This window comes from Phycodurus eques, chromosome 4, assembly GCF_024500275.1.
Source record: "Phycodurus eques isolate BA_2022a chromosome 4, UOR_Pequ_1.1, whole genome shotgun sequence".
Classification (NCBI taxonomy): Eukaryota; Metazoa; Chordata; class Actinopteri; order Syngnathiformes; family Syngnathidae; genus Phycodurus; species Phycodurus eques.
In genome coordinates, this window is record NC_084528.1 from 13,598,079 (window position 1) to 13,621,693 (window position 23,615).

The 23,615-nt window shown below is 41.2% G+C and overlaps 1 protein-coding gene across 2 annotated transcripts in view; it reads right to left on the reverse strand.

The window, feature by feature from the left end:
- Nucleotides 1-3,482: 3,482 nt before the first annotated feature.
- stk40 (serine/threonine kinase 40) overlaps nt 3,483-23,615 on the reverse strand; it is a 57,055-nt gene continuing 36,922 nt past the window's right edge. For both annotated transcript variants that reach the window (XM_061674071.1, XM_061674072.1), the window contains exons 7-11: nt 16,939-17,054; nt 12,688-12,832; nt 11,931-12,050; nt 11,453-11,537; nt 3,483-7,473 (exon numbers count right to left, since the gene is read on the reverse strand). In XM_061674071.1, the coding sequence (XP_061530055.1) occupies nt 7,258-7,473; nt 11,453-11,537; nt 11,931-12,050; nt 12,688-12,832; nt 16,939-17,054 (682 nt within the window). In that variant the 3' untranslated portion in view covers nt 3,483-7,257. The remainder of the gene's footprint in view (nt 7,474-11,452; nt 11,538-11,930; nt 12,051-12,687; nt 12,833-16,938; nt 17,055-23,615) is intronic.

A 23,615-nucleotide genomic window follows, 5' to 3' on the forward strand; every position in this document is an offset into this window, starting at 1 on the left:
TAAAAAGTAGTCCGATGGTTATGACATGAATGGTTTAGAGGATCTCTTTCAATGTAAGTAACATAAACAATAAGATCCAACGTTCAAAAATCATTTCCATGTTTATATATTTTTACAAAAAGTTATTTCAACATTGGTCACCATTGACGTTTGCGTTGCTGGGTAGTGAGGTCAAAAGGGGGGGGGGGTGCCTAATTTTGCCAGTGTTTTTAGCATTAGCTACAGTACCAGCCGCAGCAGCAATGAACGTGAGCCTATCCCAGCCTTTTCAGTTTGAGCCAGCGTGTGACCAAAACACTAAGGAGAGAGAGAGAAATTAACCAGCAATAAAAACTGAGATGAGAATAAAGATGACGGGCGTGAAGAAGCTCAAGTTTTTTGTTTTTTTTTGGGTGGCGTCTTGGCTGCTGCTTGGCAAAGCCGACTGAGAAAGAGAGCATGCTGTAGCAAAGCAAAGCAAATGTATTTATATAGGGCATTTCATAAACAAGCTAACTCAATGTGCTTTACACGATTAAAAGCATTTAAAAACAAAGAAAAAAACAGCTTATAAACATTTAAAACAAAGAGGAAAAAAAATAAAAATACAATTAAAACAGCATACAGTGCAAGAAATATCCTTTAAAAGTGTAAATGCTCTAAAAAGCATGGGGGGGAAAAGAAGAGTTTTTAACCTGGACTTAAAAACATGCACACTTGGGGCTGACGTCACTTCTGTTGGCAACTTATTCCATTTGTGTGCAGCATAATAGCGAAATGCTGCTTCATCATGTTTGCTTTGCGCTCTGTGCTCCACTATTTGACTAAAGTCTGTCGATCTCAGAGCCTTAACTGGGTTTATATTCCATTAGCATTTTGTTAATGTATTCAGGACATGATTTATAGACCATTAGCAGAACTTTAAAATATATTCTTAAGCTGACTGGAAGCCAGTGGAAAGACTTTAGAATTGGAGTAATATGCTCTGACCTCTTTGTTCTAGTCAGAACCTGAGCCGCCGCATTTTGAATGAGCTGCAGCTGTTTAATGCTCTTTTTAATGAGTCCAGTCAGAAGACCATTACAATAGTCAAATCTACTTGAGATAAAACCATGGATGAGCTTCTCCTGGTCTGCTGGACACATGCAAGCCTTCACTCTGGATGTTCTTCAGATGGTAAAAGGCAGTTTTAGTAATTGATTTGATATGAATGTTGAAAGTCAGGTCGGAATCTATCAGAACACCAAGGTTTCGGACTTGGTCTTTGGTTTTTACAGAGAGTGAGTCGAGGTATTTACTAACGGCAATTCTCTTTTCTTCATTGCCAAAAACAATTATCTCAGTTTTGTTGTGGTTTAATTTAAGAAAATTTTGGCTCACCCAGATATTTATCTGTTTTAGACAGTGAGACAAAACCTCAATTGAACTGTTGTCATCTGGAGACACTGCTAGATATAACGGTGTCATCTGCATAGCTATATAGTCAAAATTAAAGTCCTGAAGAATTTGGCCCAAGGGTAGCATATACAGGCTGAACAGGAGGGGTCCAAGAACTGACCCTTGAGGGACCCCATAGGTCATTGCCATTCGATGAGACTGAACACTTCCAATGGAAGTCATTCGAACTGCTCTAAGTGCTAGAGGACTCTGCATCTTTTTGCACAATTGTTTTTTGTCAATGTCTTTATGTCTCCAAAGTGTTCTGTAAATTGACTGTCTGTTGTACTAGAGCGGCTCCAACTACCGGAGACAAATTCCTTGTGTGTTTTGGACATACTTGGCAAATAAAGATGATTCTGATTCTGATGGTTACAAAATAACTCCTTTCCTCCATGTAGGACCTGAACCATTTAAGGACTGTTCCATTTAGTCCTACCCACGTTTCCAACCTGTTCAGCAGTATATATTATGATCTACTGTATCAAAAGTCGCAATGAGGTCCAACATGACCAGAATTGACACCTTTCCTGAGTCAGTATTCAACAACACATACAACAACATACTGGAATAGTTAAGTCATTATGGAACGCCCACCTGTGGAATCTTGGGTCTGCTTGGACATTTGTGTTTTATTTTTTTGGTCAACCAGCTGGATGTCTGTCACCAGAATGCTCTCCAGGGGAATTAGGCAAGAGCATTGCAGATGTGTGACGTACTGTTGTCATCCATTGCATCCACGGATGGTTCTTCTCAACTCCTCAAGGCCCAGTTTCTTGGTGTGAACATCACCAGTGAAATTTTAGTACTGAGAATGTGCGCCGCGCCCATGGAAAATGTGCAAAAATGTACATACATATGCTGTGGAACACTGGTTTAAGAAGAATTTGGTGTACGTACAAAATTTTGCGCACTATTTTCGGTTCACAGTCTTGGCACAGCCGTGCAAGGGCTCAGCTGTGCTTCTTTCCGTGCCGCATAACAATCATTGGCCATTATTGGCTAACGACACACCGTCCATCCATCCATCCATCCATTTTCTGAGCCGCTTCTCCTCACTAGGGTCGCGGGCGTGCTGGAGCCCATCCCAGCTGTCATCGGGCAGGAGGCGGGGTACACCCTGAACTGGTTGCCAGCCAATCACAGGAAACAAACAACCATTCGCACTCACAGTCATGCCTACGGGCAATTTAGAGTCTCCAATTAATGCATGTTTTTGGGATGTGGGAGGAAACCGGAGTGCCCGGAGAAAACCCACGCAAGCACGGGGAGAACATGTAAACTCCACACAGGCGGGGCCGGGGATTGAACCCGGGTCCTCAGAACTGTGAGGCTGACGCTCTAACCAGTCGACCACCGTGCCGCCCGACACACCAATTTAAAAAAAAAAAAAAAAAAAAAAAAAGCTAATTCCGGGACTGCAACACTTGCCATTTCCATTTATTTCAATAGGAAAAATAACCTCGGCTTGTGAACATTTCGGTTTGCGAGTGGAATGACAGAATGGATTTAACTCTAACTAAACCGAGGTTCCACTGTATATCAATACAAAATAGATTTGTATTAGAAATTTGGACGTTTCCAACTTATTACATACAAAACATAATTTAAAAAATAACCGTGAATAAAAAAATTTAACCAAAAAAATACAATATCATTTGTATATGTATACTGTACAATGTAAAATGATAAACTACATCAAATGTAAGCACTTTTCCAATATTCTTTTTTTCAACCAATATTTGATTAACTATAATATACAGTAGATATGGGAACAAATACGAGTGTATAATATAATATGAGTGTTGCTTCACTCCGACTTTTCCATACTCCTACAGCAGTGGTGCATTATTAGAGAAATACTATGATTAATAAATATATTCACATTAACATACTCAAAAATGTGTCATTTACTCAAAGTTACAAGATATTCTAATTCGCCTTCAAATTAGAAATATGTAATCGAGTACTCAATAGGTCTAGCTCATAATTTAAGAAACTGCTCCACCTGCTGGCCAAAAGTAACTAAGCTTTGCAATCACCACACACAGGAGACTTATTTTCCATTATCAAAGTTTATTGCTGACATGCATGTAGTTTCTGATTAAGTAGAAAAATATGTTTTGTTTTGTTTTATACAAAGATTTTTCCAACTGTACAATAATGTCATGAGTGCGTCTCTAGATGCCCCCAAAGATGGGCAAGCAGCTTACGACGACAAAGACAACGACCAAAACGCGTGTGTCTTGTCCAAATGATCGCTTGAAACACGCCAGCAGCGTCCAAAATGTACCCAACTACAGTACCTACAAAGCAGGGAGGGGGAATCTTTTCTTAAAATGAAATGGGGAAAAAGTAATTTTGCTACTAAAGCGGCAGAGAAAACCCAGGAGAAATATTTTCTGGAAGAGGACTAACTTTTTGGAAAACAATGCAATGTTGCTACGCAACATTTTACAAAATGGAGGCAAATTCATGCAATTTTACTATTCAATCAGTAGGGGGTGGGGGGACAGGAGGGGATAGACAATACAATTCTGTTATTTTTCCTCATTAAAAAAAATGTAGTGAGTGAAACCAAGTGGGAAACATGGGTAAAAGTGTGGATGAACCACGGGGGTGGGGAAATATTTTATATTGTAATTTAGGGAAAATATATAAATTAAATCAGTGTAAGGAGGCAAGTGGAACTCTGAAGAAAAACTTGGGAAACTACCGTTGATACATTTTTTTTTTGGTGTGTTAATTTTCATATATTAAATTAATGGAAGGAACGCAGAGGAAATATTTTAAGAAAAAAACTATTTCTGGAAGAAATACATTCTGGAAAAATATGCAATTTTGCTACAAAAAAATAAACAAATTTAAATGAACATCCATTTTTTTAAATCAAATTAATGGAGGGAACCTGGGGAAATATTTAAAGACAAAAGAACGTTGCTACAAAATAATACAAATATAAATTAAAATCAATATTTTGGGAAAATATGGAATTGTTGCTATTAAATTAGAGGAAGGAACCTAGTGGAAAAAAAAGTATACATTTTTGCTTTTAAATTAGGGAGGAAAAGAGGTGACAAAATCTGGATGTTCTCTTGCTACAAAATAAGTGGCATGGCACAGACTGTGGCAACATCATGCATAACGACTTCCACGTTGCACTATTTTCATGCTTTTCAAAACCACAGCAGCAACACGTAGAAGAAAAATGCTGCTAAATATAGAAAGTGACGGTTTGGGGGACACAATTTCATTCACATTAAGTATATTTCTACATCTAATTCCTATTTGGTGGGCCATTATCACTGGAAATCTATTAATTTGTGTACTACTGCAATACTGATATGGAATTCACACATTTTCTAATGGGGACTTTCAATGTGTGATTCTGAAGGGGGAAAAAAACAGGAGAAAATCATAATAATTAAAGCTAAGCATAAATCAGTGAAGCTTAAATGGTGGCAATATGGCAAGAATGCAGTTTATGGCAAGTATGTGATGTATTTTAACTTAGTTTGTGCTCCCGGACTGTGGGAAGACAAAGAAATCGCTACTTTTTCATGATTGTAGCTGATAAATCTTTTTTTTTTTTTTTTTTTTTTTTTTTAGCAAACAATAAATAAAACAACCTTGAGGGTGAGATGCAAACATAAATACGTAGGAGGAAGAACAAATGAGCCAGCGGAAAAGTTGCTTAACAGTCGCTGGTGCCTAGCTTTGCCTAAAAAAATTAACCTTGATTCATTCATAAAGTCACCACAATCCAAGGCAACCAGAAAATAACTTAAACAAAAATAATAATAATAATTAAAAAAAAAAAAGAAATATTACAGTATGGATCACCAAGCACCTACACAGTGGAATAATGCATGTACATGAGGAGCTGCTAATACACAAGCAAGGGCCCCTGGCTAAATGGGAGGAAAAAACAAACAAAAAAACATCGCGTCAAGCTCTGTGTTGGTCTGCTTTTCACAGTGTGCCAGATAATAAACACCATTTGGACGCTTTTCCACCGCACAGTACCCACTTGGCTCTACGGTTTTTGTGGTGAATGAAGGAAGGACATTTTATCCAAGCGGAGACTGAGGGAGGCAAGAAAACAGGCCACTGCAGCCAAGTGAAGACTGTGGAGTATACACGTCTGAAATGACAAAATAAAACTCGAAGCTGCATTAGTCTACTCTACTGTGGCTGGTCTCTGTGGCTGGTTTTCTTGCTGCCCTTAGTCTCCTCTCAGGTAAAATGAGTCTCCGTAGCATAGCTGTTAGCGTTCTGAACGATACGTTAAATGCAGAGTGGTTTTCGCAGTTTTAGCCCTAAACTCTGAACGCTGCGGTTGCACGCCGGTCTCGGGTTGGCGTCAGTGCTCCGATTTCTCTCTGCCCACAAACAAACTCCTGTCAGGCGTGAAAACATTGTTCGACAGAATGCAGCTAGAAACGACAAAAACATAAACATGATAACTGTTTAGCTGTGCCTTAAGCTCAAGAAGAGGCAGGAGTATATCCCACAGTCTCCACGTGGCTACAGCAGCTTGTTTTTTTCCCCGCTGCCCTGAGTCACATCTCGGAGATTAAACCATTGTTTGAGGATACGCAGCTAAAAGTTACAAAAATATATTAACCAATGCTAGCTTAGCTGTACCTGACACTGCAATTGTATACTCCTTGACTGCAGTTCCCTGTTTGTCATTGCTGTCAGATAAGATTTGTCCTCCTTTCCGTGGTGTTCAGTGCTGCGTGGATTTGCAGTTTCCTCGAACCGAGCCGGTATTGTGCAGTGGAAAAATGTCGAATGAAGGATAGCTTAAAGATGGCTGCTGAGGTGGATGGCTCGGCAGGCCCTGGTTTGAAACACGCGCACAGGTACACAAAGGCAGGCAGGCACGCACGCATGGACACGCACGCAGGCACGCACGCGCGCACGCGCGCACGCACGCACGCACGCGCGTGCGCACACACACACACGCACACACACACACACACGCACACACACACACGCACACACACACACACACACACACACACACACACTGCTATGCTAATATGTCAAAGTGTCATTCACATTCATACTGGAAAAAAAAAAACACACTTTGTCCGTCATCCGTTGGACTACCTGGAAGCCGTTTCAATTCCGAATGAGGCGCTGGGTACCAGTTCCGTGGCGTTCCCAAGGTTTTACGTGAGTTTTGGCTGTGGGAACAAGGAGGTTAACGAAGTGGCGTCCAACATTTGGGTCTCACCGTGGATCTTGGCGTGGTGACTTCCAGGCTTTATGCACACTAGCTGCCTGATGCTAGGAAAGAGATCTCCCACAGGGACGAGACGACAAGTACCAAAGCGTGCGTCCGTGGTGTCTGTCTTCAATGGGATAGTGAAAATGCTACTACAAGGTTCGATTGGTTTAAAAAAAAACAACAACAAAAAAGCTTATTCCGTTTCCGTCCCCCCCACCCCCCCTTTGCGGAAAACCACTTGAGAGGGTTTGTTGTGTTTTTCCCATAGCGTGACAGAAAAACTAACTTCGCCGGTGGCATCGTAGAACAGTGAGCGTGGTTTACCAACACAGAAGAAGAGACGGAGAGGTAGACTGATTTGAAGGTTTGCCAAAATGGGACAACAGTAGAAGGAAGGAGGGGGCCTGCTACATGATGGTGGTCCTGTATTGATCAGGAGGTCCAGAGTACACACGGAAAACATAGATGGAGGTTGCACAGTGACTACAAGGTTAACCGATGGCCTTTCTTGAGCAGTTCTGCCCCATTTTGATTCACCTGGCATGGCCCAAAGTCTACACACGGAGGGTGCCCCCACCCACCTCCAAGTTCAGTTTGAGGGTCTACTTGCGGAGGAAGCGCTGTGCCAGGATGGCGGCGTCCAGCGGGCTAACGGGTTGGGCGTCGTGGCCTAGCCGGCGCACCGGGGGCAGGCTGTTGAAGTGACGCTTGAGGAAGCTCTTGGCCTCGTGGAATGTGTTCTTCTCCTCGGCCAGCAGCAGCTGCTGACGCATGTAGTTCTCAAACTCGTACTGCGATGACTCCTCCGTCACTTTGGCCTGGAGGAAGGAAAGAGATCCGCAAGTGACTATTGCGACAGCTCGAACTGATGCACAGGGGATCCTCGGTTTACAGTGTTCCCGACACAAATATGCGTTGCAAAAATATGATGTCATGCAGGAAAAGACACACTCACTTATCACAGTGCTACTTTGACTTACAAATAGAGGTGATCGATTAAATTGGCAACTAATCGATGATCTAACTTTTGATAAGCGATTAATCGTTTAGGGACATTGACTTGAAACAGTCCAAATCCTTGGAATTTCAGCTTCTCAACAGTAAATCTTGTCAGATGTCTGTAGTCCTTCATGAAAGCAGACTGATTATCTTTGTGTTTATTCAAAATAAGACATTTGCAAACATCTGCTTTTACTTTGGAAAAGCATGATCAATATTTTTGCCGATTTTATGACGTTTCGGACAAAACCAGTAACTGAATGATAATCAATTCATGTTTGTGTATTTTCTGCACTATTCATTTGAAATAATCTCCTGATTTTAAATAAAGGGATGGAAATTCTGGTGTGGTGTGGTGCAAAGGGTAAGTGTATGCCCTGCAACAGGAGGGTCGCCGATTTGTATCCCCACCCGAGCGCATGTTGTCTTTGTGTACCTGGGAAAGACACTTAATCCCCATTGCCCATGAATCAATGTGGTTGGACGTTTGGTGGTGGTCGGAGGGGCCGTAGGCACAGAATGGCAGCCACGCTTCTGTCAGCCTTCCCCGTGGCAGCTGTGGCTACACAAGTAGCTAACCACCAGGTTTGACTGAGGAGTGAATGAATAATGTGTGCGTCTTTGAGTGCCTAGAAAAGTGCTATACGAGTGTAATGCTTTAATCACTACATTAAAATGTTTATTTATTTATTTATTTTTTCCTAAATAATCGGATTCATCAATTCATTCAAGGAAAATTGATAGATTAATAGAATAGATTAAAATAATCGTTAGTTGCAGCCCTACTTGCGGGTGATTTAACGGGACGATTATGACCCTTTTCAAATCAGCCAAAATCAGCAATTCTAAAAATGTGTTTTCCCCCCCATTTATAATTTTTAATGCACATGCTTCTCCCCATTGAAATCATCACCCTAAATTCTTATAAATGGTACAATAAGTAATAATTGTGGTTTAGATGACATCGTTAACTTAAACGTATTCTTAAATATCAGTTCATCCTTTTTGCACGGCACAAAGTCTTCGACTAAAGCATTTGTGTTTAAAGGTCCCCTATTTTACCAAACCAACCTTTTCTATTTGGGATGTTATATTGGCTCTATGGTGCCTCAGTAAACATGTGAAATGTGAATATGAATTAAACTCCTCCACACATTCCTCACTTCCAGAGGTTTTCCTGCTGAGAGGCCTGAAATCGGGTCATTCGAATTTCTCGAGCTTATCTACGTCACGAGTGATCTCCACTTATCTTTCCGCTTATCTTTCCGCTCCTGAGCCAGCACTGTCAACATAAACACGTGTGTTCTCACAAGTGGGTCTTCTACACTGAAGCGGTCTTCGCCAAATACGGACAAAGCGGATAAAAAACTGGGGCAAACAGAAGTAGCTGTCAGAGGGGCCTTTTCACAACATTCATATGACAAAACCAAGGTGTTTTTTCAATGAAATTGACAGTTTTATACTAAGTCCATGTTAGAAAGTCACCCAATGGAGGTCTAAATAGGCAAATTATGGGACCTTTAACAAGCAATGCCTAATTAGGCATGATAATACACATGCAAACTAAGGTCACGGTTTCACAACAAAACAAATAAATAAATACAGTGCAACATAAAGCAACCATAAAAGTGATTCAACTAACTATTGGTAATATAAACACACACATCAACGATTAACGTCGTTTTAATCCTTAAAACATTAATTCAGTGCATTGTGCAGCACGTCTTGCACTGCATTCTGGGAAACGCGTGGCTTTACTGTCATTTCCATAGATATAAACAACAGGTAGATACGACTTGCCTCTTTCAGCTTAACCAAAATATCAAGGATACGTTCTCTCTTGATAGCATTGACAAAAACGTAAACCTTGTGAAAATCGTTTGAGAAATGAGCAAGTTATGACTTATTCTATGCAAATACACTGCTTTTGATGGCAACGAGTATGTACTGTATATGTGCCCTGCAATTGGTTGGAGACCAGTTCAGGGTGTACCCCGCCTCTCGCCCAGAGTCAGTTGGGATAGGCTACAGCACACCTGCGACCCTAGTGAGGATAAGCGGCACGGAAAATGGCCAGACTTCTGTTAAAAATGTACTGTAACACTTAAGGACTTATTCTTCTGGTGTTTCGGACTTCTATATTTTACCTTTGCTTAGCATGGCTCGTCTGTCTTCTCCTGTTCTCTCTTCTTGTTCGGTGTGTCGCATGTTTAGCTACTCCTTGTAGTCCTTAGGTAATAACGATACTTGTCAGAAGTGTATCTTATTTGCAGCCACGGAGGCAAGGATTAGTAACAGGTCTGGTAAACACAAGGATTTTTCAAATCAAAGATTTTTTTTTTTTAACCTGTGACAGACCCCACATGTAAAGATAAAAAAGGTCCTGTATTTTGGCAATTTAAACCTCCATAGAGTGACTTTCTAACATGGACAGCATAAAAGTGTCAATTTCATTAAAAAAAAAAAACAACACCTTGGTTTTGTCATACTAGTGTTCAGAAAAGGCCCCTCTGACCGTCCCCTTTCCTCTGATTGGTTGCCTCTGTGTAGAAGACCCACTTGTGAGAGAGCATGTTATGTTGACAGCGCTGGCTCGGGAATGGAAAGGGAATGCGGAGTACACTTTGCTAGTGACGTAGATAAGCTCGAGAAATTTGAATGACCTGATTTCAGGCCTCTCGGCAGAAAAACATCCGCAACTCAGTAATGCATGGACGATTTTGATTCGTATTTCACGTTTACTGAGACACCATAGAGACAATACTTCATCCCAAACACTAGAAAAAGTTGGTTTGGCAAAATATGTCCCAGTTTTGGTCAGATTGTGTGTGGTGTGCTCCAATAATCTCAACACAACACCACACACACAAAGATTCTGTTCTACCACTTATCCTAAACTCTTGCGTGTTTACACGTGATCCCACAAAAACGGACACATTGCACCAAAGACATAAGGATATCATTCAGGCTGAGAACAGGCAAGAACTGGTAAGATAAGGAGCTGCTGAGGGAACAGGAACTGTTATCTGAAAAGGAGGCTCACTTGGCTTCTGGATCCCATGAGAGAAGGAAGAGAGTCCAGCGTGCTGTATGGTTCTACTCGACCAAAGCTTTTGCAATCAATAAATACTCCAAGATAAGTCTAGTGTACCAAGATTCTTATTTGGTGACAACATCACCTACCAAACATTAAAAGAACAGGGGAGAAGGAATTCCATCAGGACCTTTTCCTTGCGAGGCCAGCTGGGCAACTCCCGGGCCTCCCTTGGAATTACTTAGAGTATGTTTGATTCTCTTTTGTTTTGTGTGTCCGTTTTAAAGTAAACTTTACCTGGAAGTGACAAACAGCTCGAGGCAAGAATGCATAGTGTCTTATTTGGAGAACTGTGCAAGTGAGTAAGAACAAATGTGAAATAGTACTTTAAAAGTGTGTTTTCATATGTTCAAAGTGTATGTTTAATGTACCGCCAGAAGCAGAGTGAGTCATGACGTCCGCAAGCCATAGGGTGAGCTGGGGTATATCTGAGGTATTTGTTTACACTGCACTCACATTAGCAGATATCTGATAAACATTGAATTTCTCTCCACATTTGGAATAGGTCTGTTTCTGATCTGAAGAGATCAGATCGCATGTTGTTCTTATTTTTTATTTATTTATTTTTAACTCTGCCATGATGCATATCCCAATTATGCCAGTTGAGAGGAGGAGGGGGAAAAAATTCAATAGTGTCACTTGAGTCATGGATTGGAAATTCAGCCTTGTGCAAAGAACCTCCATCAGTATATAAATTCTATTACCTCTTGTAGATGCTCTGGGTGGTTGACCTGATCGTCAATATCTGGAACCACCTGCAGCGGGCCGCTCAGCGACGAAACAGACTGCCTGTAGTGCAACAAGGGTGATCGTTCATTACACAGTGGTGGACATGACAGGAATACAGGGGCTGTTTATGATTGTTGTTTAAGTTACGTTCATACGGTGTACTAAAATTTCTGTGTGTCAATACATGACATATCCTATCACTAACCTACTACCCAGTGGTAAAGTCAATTGGTGTAAATATTGGTGTAAAGTGTCAAAACACATCGAGGCCATTACCAATGGGGGCCGGGGGGAATGGGCGGACGATTAAAACCGGAAATTGATTTTTGTGATAACAATTCTGAGATTTTATTTTAAGGACATATCGCCCAACCGTAGGTGGTACAGTTGTAAACAGAGGACCGCTTGTACTAGGAATGGTCCAATTGGGCATAACGCTTGAGGTGCACTTACCATGAGGCGATGATGTCACCGAGGGATTCTAGCACCTCACCAGCGGTCAGCCTCTGCTGAGGGTCGAGCACCAGCAACTTCCGGATCAGACACACCGTGTTCTCGGACACGCGGCCATCTCTGCGGGGGACATTCAGGACGTTAAACGCATGTAATGTTTGTGAAAATTATAAATGAATACAATTTACTGAAAAAAAGTTAGGAAAATTTGACTTTCGGGTAAAATTCCAGGATGACCCTCAAATGCAGTTTAACTTTTACAGGTGAACTTAATTAGACCTCAAAACTTATGAATGCACATCTTCAATGTTTTGGTACTTTGGGACAACTTGCTGTTCTGTAAGGACAGGTGCTTGATCTATGAATGTAACTATTACATTTACTGGTTCATTTAGAATTGGCGGTAAACAATCCTTTTCAACATGCAGTGCTCACATTTTGACAACATAAGACCAAGACGACACCTAACAATTGATGAACAGTATGTCGCTGCAAGGCTTCAAATAGGATCTGGTCACTTATGAGTGTCATCAGCAGGTTGCGGCAAAGATACAGAAAGGCATAGGTGGATGCCCTTAGAAATTTACTGGACGTACCTTCAAAAGTTTTGAGAATATCAAATTAAGTTAATTTGAAAAGGTTATAGCACATATTAGTATCATGCTGAAATTTCACCCGAAAGCCCAAAATATCTCAAACGTTTTGTGAGAAGTATATACTGAAGGAGATCACAGTGAGATCTCCCACAGCGCCTCACTCTGGGATGGAGTACTCGGCGGCCTTGATCTTGCGGAAGAGCTCTTGAGGTATGCTGTCGTAGAAGGGGAACTGGCCGTACAGCATGGTGAACAGGACCACGCCAAGAGCCCACATGTCGCTGGGCTTACCCCGGTAAGGGCGACCTGGAAAAGCACACAGAGGAGTACCGAGGGGTTTCATTATTTATTTCAGAGATTAAGAATACAAATGACGTGATCAGGGTTCGCACTGCCCATTCGCAAACTCGCCAAATAGCTAATTGAAACAGGATGCGGCGAAATGAATAATGTCACCATCCTGGCGAATCAAAATTGCCTGTGTCAAAACTCAAAAGCCCTTCCTGATAAAAGTTAAATTGAGCACCCTCATCGTGCATGTGAACGGTGTTAATGGTTTATTTTTCCCCCATCGCTACGTAAAATGCGCTCTCCAGCACCCCCTCCAAGGACTCCAAAAAGGGTGGGTACTCTGAACTGCTGTTTGGTGCATAGGCACAAACAACAGTCAAGACCCGTACCCCCACCCGAAGGTGGAGGGAGGCTTTTCCATTTGAATTGAGGTCCAAATGTGGATTGGATCGGATCAGGATGAACACTGGTTTGTTATTACTAACTTAAAAACATTTCACTTGTCAGTTTGAGACTCATATTTTCTATATGAAGTTGGTAGTTGTAAACAAAGGACCCCCATTATGTATTTCAGGGGGCCCGAGAAGGAATCAATTTGTCTGCAACTGAATACAATAAAAGCTTATATAGTGTCAACATTAACGCAAATAATTTGCTCCACACAAAGATGTTGATCATCAGTGGTGATTCAGGGTGATCAGCAAGTTCCATTCAAGGCAGCGAGTACAATAATTAACAGGATGAGCAAAGCAAGCAAACAAGTTGAGTCAGTGTCCGCGTTGAGATTTCCGCAAAGTTTCCACATTAAAATGAAGCCGGTGCAATTAACACGCTGAGCTGTCCAAATCAGCTGGCACTAGTGAGGAGGGGGTGAGGAGAGGAGGTGCATCATGCCGTATACAGGCAATATTGTTACAGACAAGTAGGCGATGGCGCCAGCAGCAGGCAATTTGGTAAAAACTTGTGTACGCAGGCACACACAGAAAAAAAACGAGAAATGTGCACGCACACATGCTCATAGACACGCACGTGCGCACACACATACACAAACACACAAAGCTGTGCACACATATACACTCACGAGACAGACACACACAAATGCACACAATGAGACAAAGACACTTGCACACATGCACACACACTGAGAAGCAGGCACGCGCGCACACAGCTACAGATCTGCACACATCCACACACACACACACACACACACACACACACACACACACACACAAAGTGAGAGACACATGCCCACACTCAGACAAAAACACAAAGAGGCATAGAGTCCCCTCCAAAAGTATTGGAACGGCAAGGTCATCAATTCCTTTGATTTTCTTGTATACTGAAGACATTTGAGTTTTAGATCAAGAGATGAATATGAGACAAACGTTCAGAATTCCAGCTTTGATTTTATGGTATTTACATCTAAATGTGTTAAAACAGACGTGGCACGGTGGCCGACTGGTTAGAGCATCAGCCTCACAGTTCTGAGGACCGGGGTTCAAATCCGCGGCCCCGCCTGTGTGGAGTTTGCATGTTCTCCCCGTCCCTGCATGGGTTTTCTCCGGGCACTCCGGTTTCCTCCCACATCCCAAAAACATGCATTAATTGGAGACTCTAAATTGCCCGTAGGTGTGACTGTGAGTGCGAATGGTTGTTTGTTTGTATATGCCCTGCAATTGGCTGGCAACCAGTTCGGGGTATACCCCGCCTCCTGCCCGATGATAGCTGGGATAGGCTCCAGCACGCCCGCGACCCTAGTGAGGAGAAGCGGCTCACAAAATGGATGGATGGATGGATGTGTTAAAACAACTCAGGACAGAGCACCTTTTATTTGAAGCCACCCACTTTTCAAGTGAGCAAAAGCATTGGAACATGTGACTGTTTTTCTAGTTGCTCAGGTGTTGCCTTTTAGATTGATTGCTTAAACATTAGGTTTTGGTTTCACCTATGAAAACTGTATTTTCTGTTCAACAAACATGAAGACCAGAGAGCGCTCTATGGGCGAAAAGCAAACCATTTTGAAGCTGAGAGACGAGGGAAAATCAATCAGAGCTATTGCACGAACATTGGGCCATAGACAATACAACAATTTGGAATGTCCTGAAAAAGAAAAACTACTGGTGTACTCAGCAACAGACATCGAACATGTCGGCCAAGGGTATCAACAGCAGTTGATGACAGAAACATTGTGAGAGCTGTGTAAACAAGTACAAGAAAAAACAATCTAAAATTAGAAAACGAAATTGACGAAAAAAATTAAACATCTCACTGAAGAATATGCAATTAATCCGAAAACTTCAAAAGGCAAAACATCAATTAGACATCAAATCAAAAAGAACAGAATTTCTACAACAGTTAAGATACACAGAGTACAATAATAAATCAGGCAAATTTCTCACAAACCAACTTCAACGCTAAAGAAAAATAATTCATTAGTCTTTCAAGATTCAAACGGCAGCTGCACACAGTCACCACTAGAAATAAATTAAATACTTATTATAGCAGGTTATATACAGTTTTGAACAACCCATTCCAAAAAAGAATATTTAACTTTTATTTATGATCTAAACATTCCTCAATTAAACAGAAAATAAATACAGTCTTTATGCTCCTTTAACCATCACAGAATTACATAATGAATTAAAAATTATGCAATCAGGAAGAGCGCCTGGCCCGGACACTTTCACCAATGCTATTTGCAATATTCATCAAACCACTCGCTACCGCTATACGTCAGAGTGCTAATACTAAAGGTATCTGCTTGCAGTGACAGAACACAAAATTAATTTGTATGAGGATGATAGTCTTCTTTATTTACAGAAACCCAAGTCATCTATTCAAGCAGTCTTCAATCTCATTAAAACATTTGCACAATTATCAGATTAGTCTATCAACTGGACTAAATCAACAATACTCCCAATAACAGGAAACTCGTGGAATCCTGCAGCTCAAATCGCAGATTACCACATTCCTACAGGAAACAAGTATTTAAGTGTTAATATTTTGCCAAAGCTCACAGAGCTAACCACTCTAAATTACATACGACTTCTGGAAAAAAACTCAGCTGACTTAATAAAATGGAATAACTTGGCTATATCACTACGTGGAAGAATAGCCACAATAAAAATGAGAACCTTAACTCAAATAAATTATTTATTTTCAATGATTCCATTGAAGACCACATTAAAATGGTTCCAAACCTTAGATTCTGCCAGAATACATTTTTATGCAAAAAAATAAGAAAATTGAAAATCGAGATGTAAATACCATGAAATAAAAGCTGTGATTCTGAACCTATGTCTCACATTCATCTTTTGATCTGAAACCCAAATGTCTTCAGTATACAACAAAAACGAAGGAACAGACCTTGCCGCTCCAATCCTTTTGGAGGGGACTGTACATGCACACGTGCTTACGACAGACACACACAAAGACAGAGACAGACAGACACACACACACAAGTATCGATCGAGAAGCGCACACACAGACACACACAGAGCGTCAGACATATACGTACACACACTACCCACTAGGACAAAGACACACACACACACACACACACACACACACATGTACATGCATAGACTCACCTGCGTGCACACATACGCACCCCCACACCGACGCACAAACACAGTAGTAGGAGGTATATGGGAGTAGTTTCCTTACAGTGAGTCATCAGTGCGTGACTCACTGACACTTGCATTTAATTGCATGCTAGTCACGTTACGTTGACACACGCACGAAGGCACGCACACACATACTGACAACCAAGTTTATGCACAGCTTTGGCGAGGCTGAATGCAAGTGCACAGCGTCAGTCAAGCGGCTGAGAGAAGCAGTCAACATTTACTTTCCCATTGCACGCCGGCTTCCTCTTTTCATAGAAAAAGAGTTCCCACAAAAGATAAAGGAGCTCCCCCTGTACATTGTGATGGATTAAAAAAAGATAATTAATGTTTTGCTTGGTCCCGTACTGCAAAGCATCCTTTTCAGGGGTGGGGTGGGGTGGTGGTGACCCAACAAGGCCAAAAAGATGTTATGCAACAGCCCTTAACCACAATCCTACCAACACAACTCTTTGTGAGGGAGAACATGTAAACATCATTTATCTTGCCACTCACCGCTTAGCACGTCGGGGCTGATATAGGCAGGACTTCCCCTCTGGTCTTTGAGCAGGTCGTCCTCACTCACCAGGTGTTTTCCTAAGCAGAAGTTGGTGATGGTGATTCGGTGCGTCCTGCAAAAATATACAGATGCAGAGCAAATGGATTAATACCAGCAGAGACTAAATCCTGGCATTAGGGATCCACGATTATGGCCAAAATAATAATCCTGATTATTTTGACCAACATCGTAATCACGATTATTCCTAATGTTAGGGAAAACTTTTTATTATAATTTTCAAAAAACTATGCAAGTTTTCAGTGCAAAATTAATCATTAAACAAGAATAAAATGATACAAAATAAATAAATGTACCCCCCCAAAAAAAATACTACGTTACCAGGGCTAACTGAATAAATATGCCATTACAAAGTGCAATCACCAATTGCAACTTAATGGTTGTACAGTTAATGCAAAATGCAATAACATTAGGCTGTAAGCACCGACTTTTCATTTGAAAATTCCCGTCAATATAGTGAATTGTCAAGGAGGGGAACATCTCCGTTGTTCTGTTGACAATTGGTCAGTCGTGTGGTTGGAGCGGGAGTTGGATTGAAATGTTTCGAAAAGCATTTTGGTGGAGAGGTGATCTGTCAGTTGAGATGCCACGGGGAAGGGAAGGTTGGAAATTGGTCTGAAGTTTACTGGGGTGTCCAAGTTTCGGCCAGGTATTATATTTTATTATTTAATTTATTTTTTTAAGAATGGGGGTGATGGCAGCCAGTTTGAGGGATGGAGCTGGATGGATGGATGCCAGCTAACAGGGAGGTGTTTACTGTTGCTGTGATTAGTGGAGAAAGAGCAGGAAGGCAGGCCTTGAAAAAGCTGGAGGGGATGAGGTCCAGGATGCAGGTGTCCGTTTTCATTTCAGTGATGAGCTTGGAGAGCTCAGTGGAGGTGACCGACGTAAACTGTGAAAGGGGCTGGTAGGATAAGAGGGGGCAGATATCTTGATGGTGTGTGTGTGTGTGTGGGGGGGGGGGGGGGGGGGGGGGTAAGTTGCTGTAGATAGTAATTTTCTTTGTTTGGAAGAATAACAGGAAAGGAAGTGCATTTTTCAACTGTAAATGACTGGGAACTGTTGTGCAGGGGGCTGTAGAGTTTATGGTGAAAAAGAGTGACTTGGGGTTACTGGAGTCATTGTGAATTTTTTTGGGTGTAGTAAGTGGAACCTACATTGGAAATGGCATCCTTGCATTGGTGCATATGTTCTTTGTAAGCTTTATTACAGAGTCGTTCAAGTTGCCGGGCGTGGGTTTTCATTTGACAAATCTCAGGGGTGTACCATTGAGCAGAGTGGGTGAAGGAGACTTTTTTTCCATTTTGATAGGCGCAAGCTCATCTAGGGAGGAAGAGTGAGGTTGTAGTAGTCTGTAGTTACTTGTCCTGAATTGAATCATGTCCAGATAACGGATGTTGATCCCTGTTCGAGGCACTAGTTCATCACCATATTCCCCAATGTTTGCTGTACTTTCTTCTCTCGACGCGCGTTTCTCACTTGCCACTTAGTCCAGCGCGTGACTGCCTATTGAGGCTCCCTTGCTTGTTATATACGCACCTTAATGAAGCCATGTGTTCGCCCCCTGGTGTTTGGCTGACTACTGGTTGAGAAAGTGCTTCATATGCAGCAGACGAGGAGAGCCTACATTTTAAAATGTGAAATCATAGACGAGGCTAATTTGATTAATTGTGCAGCCCAACTGTTATTGAAACTGTTAGTGAAAAAGGTATTTATTTGAGATGAAGCATTCATTTCTCCAAGTGCACCTAGCTATTAATTCAGGAACTGAGTCTATGAGAATTGAAGCCACTTTAAAAAGAAGAGACAAAAATGCATTTATTTGAGGTGAGGAATTAATTTCTCCAACTGCTCCTCGCTAATAATTCTGGAATGAAGTACAATTTGAATGGAAGCCACTTAAAAGAGACTGTTTTGTTCCTAAGGGGGATATAGCTGAGGTAAAGCAGTATTTACCATTATGAGGAAAAACTAATGAGAGGGCAAATTACACAGGACAGAGTGATTATTATGGTTTGTAAAGAAAATGTTGCACTAGAAGAGCAGCTGAAGCTTTGTGTTCCATTGGAGGAGAAAGAAAGAAAACGAAGAAAAAAAACCAGAATACTTTGTACAAACACGAGTCAACCTGCGGCCGAGGATGATTGTTGATTACTAAGCCTGCATGGTGAGGAGCTGGCAAGCGGATTTCTATTTATAACGCTGAAAAGCATGCAAAAAATGTGCACAGACATAGTAGGCACGCAACTTTAAATTGTACCCACGCCACATATGTGAAACCTCTCTCCCTACACATGCTTTCTAAAAAAGGTCACCAGCTTCCCCCCTCTTCTCTCTCACTTTCACACCACACGCACAGACTTTTATTCCAGCCAATTCTTGTCGAGCTTTTTGCCGTTCAGCCCTTATTTGAATTCAGATCATATGGCATGTGGCCTTGTCATGCGCATAAGTGGAAGGCCAAAAGGAACACGACATAGCACTTCAAGGACACCATGGGCATAAACACATACTCTGTGGTGTGCTCTGCTCTTTTGTCCTCACGTATCACGACCTTACAGCTCTTGCTCCGGAGATGGCCTTGATGACATTGCATGCTTGCCTCGTGTGTGGTGGGTGGCGGGGTGGGGTGGGGTGGGGTGGGGTGGGGGTGCTGGGCAAGGGTCCTTGGGGACACTAGTCATGCCATCTAGAAATCCGAGCCTGACTTCTGCTTGCATTTTGCTGGATATGCGATAGCTGACGAGGAATGAGGTTAAACGCAGGGCGAGCTGTACGTAGCATTGGTGTCAGATTGCGGCCCTCCATATCATTTTAAGCCTTTAAGGATGGCAAATTAAAATCTTTAAAGGACCTTTAAATAAAATGTAAGACCTTACTAGATAGAGGCGGAGCAATTAACAACTTATCGATCAAGTTATAGTAATGGCCCCTCCAGCACTGGGGTTAGGCTCCAGACCCCCCACAATCAGTAAAAATCTGCGATATAAAAATAGCCTATTAAAATACACATTAGGTATGTTTTTATTGCATTTTTGGCACTTAAATATTTTGAAGGTAATTAAACACAAAACAATACAAACCAATTTAAACACATTGAGAGAGCGCAAGAGTAATGGATAACACAAAACTATTTAACAAAGTATAGAAAATAGAGTAACAACTGTAATAAGAATAATATAATATATATATATATATATATATATATATATATAATAATAAATCCACGATATTACGGGACCATGACAAGTGAACAGCGATATAGCGGCGTTTACTATAATCAACAACAATTTTGATAAGATAGCTGGGATAGGCTCCAGCACGCCCGCGACACTAGTGAGGATTTGCGGTACAGAAAATGGATAAATCATTTTGAGATATTAACTTAAAATTGTCTAAATCCCCTGAATTTCAGCCTCTAAACAGGAAATCTCAAGATTTCTGTAGTCCTCAATGAAAGCAGACTGATTATCTTTGTGCTTAATCAAAATATTTGCTAACATTTGTTTGTAAATTTGGAAAACAATGATCAAGATTTTTTTGCCCAATTTCTGGGACCAACCAGTAACTGAATCATAATTGTTTGTGGATTTTCTGCACTGTCAATTTAAAATAATGCCCTGCTTTTGAATAAAGGGATGGAAATTCAAAAGATTATTTGATACATTCATTCATTTAAAAAATGATAAATCGATTATTAAAATAATCATTATTTGTAGCGCTAGACCGTCACCTTACATGAACAAAATACGACCACATTACAAATGGCAAACTCATTCCATAAGTTGCGTACCTGAAACGATCTCTAAAACCTTGAAACAACAGATAAAAGGCTCAAGTGTCTCAAATGAACCATTTACTTTATAATCACTTAAGATCACGGACAGATCTCAAAGAGGTTATAGAAGGAACAGAAGAAGAGGCTGATGCGCAGTCACCTTTTAAATTGTCAGTCCAGCAATGATACATCGTGTGCTCCAATTTGTAGTAGTAACAGTAGTAATGGTAGTGGTTGTACCTGTATTATTGTAGTGTTTGCAGTACTAGTAGAGGGAGTGATTAGGGGTGTCCCAATCTGATCCTTGAGATCGGAAATGGGTCAGATGTCAGCAAAATAATGAGTATCGGGTTAGATCAGACTGGATTTAAAATCGCCAATTTGACCACTCTTGTACAAGCAGTCCATTCCATGCGGCACTTCTATCCAGCAGCTCCCAGACGGCATGCAGAGCCCACGTCATCACAACAATAGGTTGCTAAGGTGCTAAAATAGTCGCACGGAGTAAGAGTGAATGTTGCTTGATTAAAGTCATTTATTCACACTCCAGTTGAAGTTCACTGTAAAACTAAGCACACAAAATAATTATGCCTATTTCAATGTTCAAATAAATCAAATCAAATAAATCTTCACACAAGAGACATTGGTGTTTCCTCATTACATCGCCAATAATATACGTTTTATCACACATGTACTGCACTTACTGACGTTTAACAGACGGTCTAATATATTTAATGAAAGTGTGTTACATTTAGTCTTTATTATCGACCAGAAAAGCCACTAAAAGTGCACGGTGGAGTCTGGTATGTACGGTGCCACAACCAGCATGTGGCAGTCTTGAGTTGAGCTTCACAGAGCCCCAGACGTCACGTGACTGACAGTGCCTCACCAATCATGAACCTCATCGCACGTCACTGGATACCAGGTGATTATAGGTCTGGTCCATGTATCACTTTGCATTACGATCAAAAATGTTGAAAAAAGTGCATTTCACTATTAGTAAGTGCAGTATAAATTGTGAGTAGCTACGTGTGAATATAATTTTCGCACTGAAATCTGTTGAATGAAGTTTCAACATTAAAATGCAATCTGTTGTGGCGTTTTTAAAAATTGTTTTTCAAATTGAGACAACAGCCTATGAAACATAACTTTTAAGTAAATGACAATTGTCAATTGCAATTACATCTTCTTTTGCATGCTATTTCGATTACATATTTATATTTCCTATATGCACAATTGCTGCTGAAACCATGGAAATTTCCCCATAGTGGTACTAATAAAGTTTATCTTATATTACATATATTTATTAATAATAACCTGCGATTGGCTGCTGACCAGCTCAGGGTGTACCTCGCCTCTTGCCCAAAGATAGCTGGGATTGGCTCCAGCATGTCCACGACCCTAGTGAGGATAAGTGGTACGGAAAATGAATGAATGTATGGATGAATGAATAACAATATACTTTTAACCTGCCCACGTTCTGAAGTGACATATGCAGTGAGTTACTAATTCATTTCCGGACGCGGCGTTCTGTGTGGACGTGTATTATTTATTTATATCTCTAAACACGTATTAATTGGTCTGTTATTTTGTTGTTCAAAGTTGGTAACTTTCTGCAAAAACGCAGTTCCAGCCAGACCGATGTGACAAGTGTATTGTTTCACCAAATCACGTATTTTGATGTTTTGCAACTGCTTGTGATGATAGCTTAGCAATTGGCATGGCTTTGACATTGTCTTCGCCTATCCACTCCTCGTCCTCCCTTCGTGACACTTTTGTAAGAAGCATGGTAAGAAGTGTAGCTTATTCACTATCATGGAGGCGATGATCAATGAGTTACAATGCGTTGACACCGGACGCAGAGAACGTTTGCCTCCATAACGAGTCCACGTGCAGTGATTTTCATAACAAAATATGAACGTTCCGTAGCATTTGGCAGCTTTGTGCTGGTCGTAGCAGTTATGGTAGAGTGGTGGTAGTAAGAGCCGTTGTAGTTGTAGTAGCGGTACGGATGGTGGTGGTAACGGAAGTTGTAGCGGTGTATTACTGGTGCTAGTTGTCGCACTGGTGGGAGAATTACAAGAACAAAAATATGTGCTCCTCTACGTCAATGGGGAGCATCTGTCAGACAACGAGACTGTTGATGCAAACCAGTGAATAACATAACCAGCATTCAATTACAGCGTCCTTCTGTGAATGGCCGCAGACATTCTGGATTACATTTAAAATGCAAGAAATCAAATCGTGCCAGAGAGCGTTGTTGGCCACATGGGGGAAAAAATGTATTTACGACATCCTGCTTTCATGCTGCCCTGGAGGGGAAATAGTGTCATTAAGTGCTCAAACTGCTGAGATTGTCGATGGGTGGTAATGAAAAGCGAGAGGAGAGGGTACATTGAACCAGGGTGGAGGGACAGTGCAGACATGACAGGAAAAGTGAAAAAGAATATGACAAAAGGAGACAAATGGAAGCAGTAAAAGGGGGGAAGCAAAAGGAGAGTAAATAAATGATCACAATGTGTGTGTGTGTGTGTGTTTGCCAGATGAGTCAGCTCTGAGCTATGGGCCCTTTTGGCAGGCTTCTTCTTTGTCTTCAGCGGGGACAGACTGTTCTATCGCGCCACCCTCATGACTAAGCACTCCACTGATCATTGCTACTTGGGTCAACGGGGTATGATGTCTGAGATACAGAATTATCAAATGGTAGGGTTGACAAATTCAGTGATTTTTAAAAGGTTGGACACTTTCAATGGGAATTCATGGGGATAGAGAAATTTACTTGAATAAAAGAGAATAAACCAGAATTTACTGTAATTTCTCATGTAAAATCAGACATGC